This window comes from Mauremys reevesii, linkage group 3 (genome assembly GCF_016161935.1).
Source record: "Mauremys reevesii isolate NIE-2019 linkage group 3, ASM1616193v1, whole genome shotgun sequence".
Classification (NCBI taxonomy): domain Eukaryota; kingdom Metazoa; phylum Chordata; order Testudines; family Geoemydidae; genus Mauremys; species Mauremys reevesii.
The window spans coordinates 69827314-69837136 of record NC_052625.1 but is presented as its reverse complement, the minus strand read 5'-3'; the positions used below and the strand labels follow the sequence as shown (position 1 = coordinate 69837136).

The 9823-nt window shown below is 39.7% G+C and overlaps 1 protein-coding gene across 8 annotated transcripts in view; it reads left to right on the top strand.

The window, feature by feature from the left end:
• SPAST (spastin) overlaps positions 1-9823 on the top strand; it is a 59308-nt gene that overhangs the window by 1722 nt on the left and 47763 nt on the right. For 4 of the 8 annotated variants that reach the window (XR_005595863.1, XM_039529082.1, XM_039529080.1 and 1 more), the window contains exons 2-3: positions 5027-5113; positions 8311-8394. Coding sequence is in view for 7 of the 8 variants with exons in the window: in XM_039529082.1 (XP_039385016.1) it covers positions 5027-5113; positions 8311-8394 (171 nt within the window). In the remaining variant the exon portion in view is untranslated. Of the gene's footprint in view, positions 1-2363; positions 2381-5026; positions 5114-8310; positions 8395-9823 lie in introns of those variants that run through there. The other 4 variants (XM_039529084.1, XM_039529079.1, XM_039529081.1 and 1 more) reach the window with 2 other exon arrangements.

Genomic DNA, 9823 nt, shown 5'->3' with positions numbered 1-9823 from the left:
CTCTTCGTTTGCAAATTGTATACATGTATATCAAACTTAAGTAGAGATTTTATTAAACAAGCTCCCAAATATCAAAACAATTTCTTTATAATTTGTACCTTAGCAATTAAACTCTTATTACATTGCATTTTCCTCTAAAATTGTTGTTGAGTCACATGATTATTTTACTTTTGCCAATAACTTATAGAACTCTGGGAAATAACTAATTTTAAAATAAAATACAAGGTTGAGGAAAATCATTGTATGGCTTACATTTTAAAAACAAAAACAAAGAAAAGCCATTGTCAGTGTATTTGACTTAGACCATTGGTCTACCTGCAGCAGTGCAACCCTGCCAATGTTCAAAGGGGAGTCCTCTGAGGCCTGGGTACTGTGCTGGGCTTTAAATTCCCCTGGAAACATCCAGCATGATTTTAAGATGTGAAGACATAATGAAACTATGATTCTGCGTAGCAGGAAGTAAAAATTGTTTCCCTCTTTAAAATCAAAATAGAGACTTTATACAGAGTCTTTTTGCGGATACACGGCTGCTACTCTGAAACCTGCCTTTATACAGACTGCATGCGTGGTATGCCAAGAAAGGGACAGACTTACTTTGGTCTGCTGCAATAACTTGGGAAGGCAGTAGTGGGCTCGGAAAGAGACTGCATGCAGCCTTATTAATATAAAAAGATGTTGGCTTGACATAGGACTTGTGAGGGTAGGAGGGAAAAGTTAGAACTCAAGTTGGTTCCAAATTTTAATGGTAGTAAAGGTGGTGATTACAATGTACTTAAGTGTAGATAAATCTCCAGTTCTGTCAAGCACCTGTAATGGCTTATAACAACAAACTAGTGCTTGTTTTTTTCAGAAGCATGTTATAATTATAGCCTTAACACTTAGGGAGGAAAAAAATATAAGAACTAACTTGTTTAAGTTTGATTTTCCCCTTCCTCCCCATACCTCATCCCATCCCTGAAGTCCCCTCTTTTAATTGGCATGTTGTATAGTTCATTTATCCTAAGCAGCATAGAACTACACAAACAGCCACTCAGATTATGTTGGGAGAGAGAACCACTTATTACATTTTTCTCCTGCATTTGTGCTGTTATTTAAATATTAACTAAGTAAACCCAAAGTAAACCTTTTTAAGTGCCATCTTTCTCCGAGTCCCATAACTTACAAGTAACTTAAAAGCTGTGCAGACAAGAAACACTTCAGGAGACCAATACAAATACTTGTGGGATTGGTAGATCTTTCAGAACTTCCTGTTAGACCAGTATGATCATAGCCATTTTGTATCTCAATTTTAGATGCCTTTCCCAGTTTCTGCTGTCCAGGGAGTAATGGTAGTGCTTTTTTTTTTTTTTTTTAATTTTATATATTTTTTTAATAACTTTGCTCAAGTTACTACTGTGATTCTCAAACCTCTAATCAGTGGTCCCCAACCTTTTTGTGGCCAGTAGCACATTCACGTTTTCAGAAGAGTGTGGTGGGCACCAACAATTTTTCAAGGCTGATTTTGTATTTGTACATTAATATGAAAATCATCATATTTAATATTACATAATATATGAATCAAGAGAGAAGCCAGAGAGAAGCTGCGAGGACAGAGAACACCGGTGCCTGCAGCCTTAGTTCTCTGTCCCCGTCAGGCGCGGGGCTGCGGCTTCTCTCCCCTGCTGGGCACTAGGCGGGCACACGTAAATGCCCTGGCGGGCGCCATGGCACCCATGGGCACCATGTTGGGGACCACTGCTCTATATCAAAGTCATTGCAATCTGTTGAGCAGCATGAAGCCTTCAGGTCTTGCTTTTTTCATGAGGTTGCATTTTAAAAATATTACTTCTGCACTTCTAAGATTTTATAGTTGTTATTGGTGCATGGTGAATAGTAGTGTTTATATATTTAAAAAAAAAGTAATTTTAACTACAGCTTATACAAGCAGATATGACTTTCTAGGAACAGATCTGTCAGATACACAGTTGACACTATTACATCCATTTTCCCGAAAAGGAATCACACTTTAACATTTGGATCTATTAGTTACATGGGAAGCATCCATTAATCTTATGGACATAAAGGGATTTACTTATTAACGTGTGCTGGATCTGTTTTTATTTTTTTTGGGTGCATTTTGTACAACTTCATATGTGAAGTGATTTTTGTTATGCATAGTCTGTGGGTCAGTTAAGAGTTCTAGATTGTCCCCTGTGAATTTGTGGCCATTTTATTTTGAAAAATATGAATTAGGTATCATTATAACTACCTAATGTTAATTTTTTTTACACTTCTTACTTTTAGACACACTATAATTGGCTTGTCTTGTAACTTGCAACTACTGCGGCAATGGTTTGAAAAATCCATTTCCCTTCAGGGAATTGTGTGGAGTCAGGGACGGGTGAGACACCAAATTCTGTAGAATCAGAATTTTATTTTTTTTATAAAATGACTTTTTATAATTGCAGGGATAGTCAGAATCTGGGTCTATGTAGTGGTGTTGTCTTAGTTGGCCAGCAGATAGTTCAGTTGTTTGTGTCAATGCCAAAACTTCCCCAGACAGAGGCAGAGTTTAATTAACAAAATATCTAGGCAGTTTCACAACTTCTCTTCAGAATCTTGTGGGCAGCAGTGAAGCTGACAGATCTTCTCAAGTTTAGTTTGAGACAGCTATAACCAGTGGCAGAGACAGACACTGGAGCTATCTTGAGAAAAGGAAGCTAAAGGAGGGGTACGGTAATAGAGACCCCCATTGTTGGAGAAGCACAGCTGCCCTTAACAGTCAAGAGGCTGGAGATGGAGGGAGAAGGGCTACTAGGATTATCTGAGGAATGGGAAACCTGCTTATGAAAGGAGACTGAAAGAGCTTGGCTTGTTTAGCCTAACCAAAAGAAGGCTGAGGGGAGATATGATTGCTCTTTATAAATATATCAGAGGGATAAATATCAGGGAGGGAGAGGAATTATTTAAGCTTAGTACCAATGTGGACACGAGAACAAATGGATATAAACTGGACACGAGGAAGTTTAGACTTGAAATTAGACGAAGATTTCTAACCATTAGAGGAGTGAAGTTCTGGAACAGCCTTCCAAGGGAAGTAGTGGGGGCAAAAGACATATCAGGCTTAGTCTTGAAGCCAGATAAGTTTATGGAGGGGATGGTATGATGGGATAGCCTAATTTTGGCAATTAATCAATCTTTGATTATTAGCAGGCAAATATGCCCAATGGTCTGTGATGGACTGTTAGATGGGGTGGGATCTAAGTTACTACAGAGAATTCTTTCCTGGGTGCTGGCTGGTGAGTCTTGCCCACATGCTCAGGGTTTAACTGATGGCCATATTTGGGGTCAGGAAGGAATTTTCCTCCAGGGAAGATTGGCAGAGGCCCTGGAGGTTTTTCGCCTTCCTCTGCAGCGTGGGGCACGGGTCACTTGCTGGAGGATTCTCTGCACTTTGAGGTCTGTAAACCACAATTTGAGGACTTCAATAACTCAGACATAGGTTAGGGGTTTGTTACAGGAGTGGGTGGGTGAGATTCTGTGGCTTGCATTGTGCAGGAGGTCAGACTAGATGACCATAATAGTCCCTTCTGACCTTAAAGTCTATGAGTGAGTGAGATTTCTGACTACTCAAAAGGAGAAAGATGGTGGGAAGGGAGATTTAAAATATATACACCTAGTAGCCAGAGCACATGAAGTACAAAGCTTTCAACTGGGTCCTAGGGACAATGCCTGGATACTATATTGACTGATGCCATACTGAATGCTAGATAACAGATGTGGGACAAAAGGTTCGGGTGCAACACTGTCACTGCTGTTTAGAAATGAGCACTTGGAAAATATATGGTACTTTGCTTACTTTCATTTAAGGTTTCACAAAATCTTTCTTCCCTTTATCCTGACTTTTTTCTGGAGATAGCACTACAGTTTGTGACAGCAAGTATAGGATAGCAATATTTGATACTAATACTTGATTGTTAAGCTTTTTTAATAAAACTTGTGCTAAATAGGACATATTCCTAATATTCATAATGTGGTTAAATAGGTCATGGAATGTCTCTTTGAATACAGAAAACGTACAAGAGGAGAGAGAGAGTAGAGCTTTAAAATGAATCTGCATATTTTGGTATTTCAGTAAATTTTACATCAACACTATCGGATAGCATATGTTAAATCCAGGCATGTTTTTGATTGCCATTTAGGGAAGCTTACACAAGGCTATGTTCAGTCACCGCAGTCCTCTCTTCTCCCCTCCTGCCCTGTTGTTATCCCAATGATTAGTGCTTCTTGAAGAGGCTGACATTTGTGATATAGGTAGTGGTTTTATGGTATGACAGAGTAACCAAAGAGGTTGTTTTTTGCACTCATTTTTCTCTTGACTTGAACCTGGGTTGTTAGAAATGAAAGCCTGGTGTATTAATTTATTGCACAGCATCCCTATTTTTCATGATATCTAAAAGGTGGGGCTATGCAGAAAGTGGCTTCTTTGGAACCAATTTTAAAAAATACCATGCCCTGTAGGGTTCATTACAGTATAATTTGGGACACAAGTGTCTTTATGCTTTGCCTATCACTGTAGTGTGTTAATTTTCTGGATGTTTATACCTATTAATGGTAGCTACCTTATGAACCTTATATGTAAATGGAAGATTAGGAAAGAGGGGTTTTCCAGTGCAATTGCTTTGACTTGACAGCATTTTATATCAGTCCCGCTGTTTCTCCTGTGAATATGCGTGGTTAGTCCATTTTCTCCTTCTGGAGCTTTCAAATATTAGGAGAAAAATGTATGAAAACAAGAAAGTGATTGAGACTAGTGCTGAAGAGGCAGGTGTAGCACCTAAAACTATTGTTAACTCCGTCTTTGAAATTGACTAGATGTGAAGTTGTCCCTTTAAAAGTGTTTATTCAACAGTACTTTGTTCATATGTGTCGTTTTCCTCTACATTTGTAATTAAACTCTGCCCATTACCCATCTTGCGTATCTTGTAGAAACATTCCTTTAATTATAATTTCCTACAGAAAGTAAGGGGCCCATTTCCATTTTAAGCAGGACAAAAGGAACAAGCTGTTGAATGGTATAAGAAAGGAATTGAAGAACTGGAGAAAGGAATAGCTGTCTTAGTTATTGGTCAAGGTAAGCCAATTTTTGTGTGTGTAAAGTTTATACCTTAGTGATAAATATCAATTCCTGGCATTTTTCTCAGGAAAGTGGGAGAGTTAAACATCATATTTCATTCTTCAAGTAAGTAGATAAGGAATAAACCTAGTTGGTTTGAACAGTATCGTGGAAAAGCACATGCGAAATGTTTCCTAATGCAGCAGACATTCTCTCCAGTTTAGGTACACAGATAGGTAATTATCTCCATTTACTTTCTTCATGTAGGAAAAGCATGCATATATATATATAAAACTGCGACTTGGGTTTTAAGATTAACCCATTGCTCAAATATTTCTGTTCTAGCTTTCTAATACCTTAATGTTTTACACCATTGTATTTGCAAACCTTTCCTATGTTAATCTTTCTTGTCCTGCTTTATGAAATAAATATATTAAGATTATTCAAAAGCCAAAGCAATTTTGGCTCATGAAAATGTCCATCTAAAACTTAATACCAAAATATTCTTAAAGTTAATAAATATTTGGGCATTCCTGTAGCATAAATTTCAACTTGATCTATTTAAGTTGAGGTCTGTGGATTTGTTTGTGTTTTCGCTACTCTAGAATTTTACATTTGAATATAAATCAACACAGTTTTCACAGGGGTAGTATTATGTTTGAGAGATTTAAAAATACAGTAACTCCTCACTTAACGTCCTCCCGCTTAACGTTGTTTCAGAGTTATGTCACTGTTCAATTAGGGAACATGCTCGTTTAAAGTTGCGCACTGCTCCCTTATAACATCATTTGCCTGCCTGCTCTGTCCGTTGCCTGTAAGATTCTGTGGAAGAGCAGCGACTTTACAAGGGAGAATTGCACAAGTTCCTCTTCTCCGCCTCCTCCCCCTCCCTCCCAGTGCTTCCCCAAACAGCTGTTTGGCGCTTAGGACTTGGAGGGGTGGGGGAAGGAGTGGGGATGCGGCTGCTCCGAGGAGGAGGTGGAGTGATAGTGGGAAGAGGTGGGCCTGGAGTGGAGCAGTTACAGGAAGAGGTGGGCCTGGAGCATCCCCCACCAAATTCGGTGCCTGTTCTTCTCGGGGGAAGCTGCGGCTGCGAAGGTGCTTCCTAGCGTCCTTGCCTGCAGCGGGCTGTGTCTGTGTGGGGTAAGCTAGGGATACTTCCCAACCACAGTACAGTATATAATGCCTTTTGTCTGCCTCCCCCAAAATTTCCTTGGAACCTAACCCCCTGCATTTACATTAATCTTGTGGGGAAATTGGATTAGTTTAACCTCGTTTCACTTAAAGTTGCATTTTTCAGGAACATAACTACAATGTTAAGTGAGGAGTTACTGTACATTTGTCAGGTAAAGCCATACTACCAAGGAAAAACCTGCTTCAATTCTCCAATATGGTGAATAAACATAAGAACAGCCCTAATGGCTCAAATCAATGGTCCATCTAGCTCAAGGATCAGCAACCTTTGGCATGCAGCCTGCCAGGATAAGCACCTTGGTGGGCCGGGCTGGTTTGTTTACCTGCCGTATCCGCAGGTTTGGCCGATCGCGGCTCCCACTGGCCGCAGTTCGCCACTCCATGCCATTGGGGGTGGCAGAAAGCGGCGGCCAGCACATCCTTCGGCCTGCGCTGCTTCCCGCCGCCCCCATTGGCGTGGGATGGCAAACCACGGCCACTGGGAGCCGTGATCGGCCGAACCTGTGGACACAGCTGGTAAACAAACCAGCCCGGCCCGCCAGGGTGCTTAACCTGGTGAGCCATGTGCCAGAGGTTGCCGATCCCTGATCTAGCTCAATATACTGTCTCTGACAGTGGCCCATGCCAGATGCTTCAGAGGGAATAAACAGAACAGGGTAATTTCAGGAGGTCCAATCCCATCCTCTGGCAATTGGAGGTTTAGGGACACCAGAGGATGGGATTGTATCTCTAATCATCTTGGCTAATAGCCATTGAAGGATTTAAATTCATGAAGGTTATCTAATTCTGTTTTGAACCCGTTTACTTTTAGCCTTCACGATATCCCATGGCAACAGATTTCACAGGTTGACTGTGCATTGTATGAAGAAGTACTTCCTTTTGTTTGTTTTAAACCTACTGCGTTTTAATTTCATTGGTTGATCCCTAGTTCTTTTGTTGAAATCATATAGGAAAAATTGGTAAAAATATTTATTCAGATTATATGCAATGTATCAGAGGTCATTAAGAGTTCCCACGCTTTTCTGCTCACTGTTTGAGAGAGACAACCTCAGAAGACATTTCCTATTTTATCATTTATAGTAAGCATAGTCCTGTACCTGTCCTGTAAAATAGTAAAACAGATTTTAGTTAACAATACAGTACTCCCCTTCACTATCAACATCCGGCAGAGCTGCGTTCTCTTTAAGAAGTTAGAGAAGCTTTTAAACTGCGAGAGCTCTGTTTTAAGGAAGTGGCCATAGTAATGTTTGTAAATCCATTACTGATGTTTTGAAATGTGAAGGGACACAATTAATTCAGTTTAAATTTCAGTTTTGCCAAAGTGAAATCACTTTAGATTATACCTGCCTCTTGGTTACTCGTCTACATTTTTTTGATTCTTTACCTTGTTTCACTTTGTCTCCCTCACTGTTGCATACAACCTTCACAAACTAAATGGTAGCATGCACCAACTTGGCTTGGGTGTCAAAGACCTGGTCTACACTGGGATGGGGGGGAGAGATCGACCTAAGATACGTCCACTTCAGCTACACTATTCTCATAGCTGAAGTTGCGTATCTTAGGTCGACTTACCTCATGTCCTCATGGCGCAGGGTCGACTGCCGGCGCTCCCCCATTGACTCTGCTTTTGCCTCACGACGCAGTGGAGTACAGGAGTCAACAGCAGAGCAATCAGGGATTGATTTATTGTGTCTGCACTAGATGCAATAAATTGATCCTCGATAAATTGATCACTACCTGCCGATCTGGCGGATAGTGTAGACATACCTATAGACATGCATTTCAACACTCGAGTCTTCAGCTTTGTACATGCAGTTTGTGAAGCAAACAGAGCCAATTTTGTACAGCGTTGTTTTCTTTAACTTAAGATCTTTGACTAAGGTTTACATTTTATTTCCCTCCTCTCCTATACCAGAGGGGAGAGGGAAAGGTTAGATGTCAATTTTAATGAAGGAATTATTTTAACACTTGTAAACATTAACTTGACATATTCCTGTTTTTAATATTGATTCTTTCTTAAGGTGATCAGTGTGAACGAGCTCGACGTCTGCAGTCTAAAATGATGACGAATTTGGCTATGGCAAAGGATCGTTTGCAGCTTCTAGGTACCAGTTGCTATTCAAAATTTTGAAAGTTGGTACACATAATGACCATGATAACGCATTAACTTAATATATTTAATTATTTAAAATGAAGAGCAAAAGTAATTGTACTTTTTAAAAAATAAATTCGTAGTAGCGTAGCGTTTCTCAGTCTTTTCAGGTTGGTGATCCCTTATTTGAATTTTAAAAAAAATTCATGAGCGCCTTACAATTACTATACAAATACCATATAATACAACTAGTAGATTTGACTGCACAGCCTTTGAAGGTTTTGATCATCCTGAAGTTACCCTGGACATTTTATTTTCTTTGCTTTAAAATTATAATATAATTTTTAACACCTTTCAACCCTCCAATTGCCTTTCATGACTTGCTGGGGATCACAGCCCACTGGTTGAAAAACACTGTCTTAACGTACTGGATTTCTGTTGGCTGAAACTTGTAGGTGTACTCTTTGATCTGCGGGAAGTGCTGACTACAATTTAAACCAATTCTTCATTATTAATCTGGTAATTACATTAACAATCTGATTCCCAGTACGTACTATAACTGAAGTAATTCAGTCTTATAAATAAGATTAAACAATTTAAAAACTTTAACCTCTGTGACTTTAATTTGATCATCATCATCTTCTACTTTAATTGCTAAGGTTAAGACCATTTCATTTCAGGAACAACATACGGTAAAGTCTGAGCTCTTATAAATGTTATGAAACTCATTGTAATGGATGTGAACACTCTACAAAAACATTACAACTGACACCTGTGATTGGCAGTAAAATGTTGTTGTGTAATAATTTTGAGAATGACTGACTTTGTATAAAATAAATCTGATAGAGCATCCTTTAAATAGTATGTTCAGAAAGTGTTCTAAATATTCTGTTTTAAAAGATTTCTCTTTTCTATTCTACTGATGATTTGTTTTTCTGAGAGTTTTTGCAGTAGGGGAAGATGCCCATTCTGGAAAGCAGCACCACAAAATGTGTTTGGGCCTGACAACCCTCCCACTTGATTCTCTGTCCAGGCCTCCTTACGTTCACCTTCAGCACTAGTTGTAATTTGAGGCAAGCATCCTAATTTCTTCTTGGAGCCTGATGATGAGTCTGAGGCATGAATGTTCCTCACTTCCCTTGGCTCCCATTGCTCTGTGGCTTGGTGTAGTGATTACAGCAGGGAAGAAAGTGACTCTCTCTTTTCCTGTCTTCCCATTACCTCTGGTTCTGTGCAGGGATCTGTGGTATCTCTCTATCCACTCCTGTTTCCTGTTGCTACTTGGATTGGTGCAAATTCTTGGCTCAAAACAGCAGCAGCTCATCAATATTCAATACTCCTCTTGAAGAGGCTAGGGGAAAGCCCACACAGGAGCTGTCACCTACAGTGATGTAGTTGAGCAGTGAAAACTTTGGAGCTGTACGCTGTGCATTCAGCTGTGT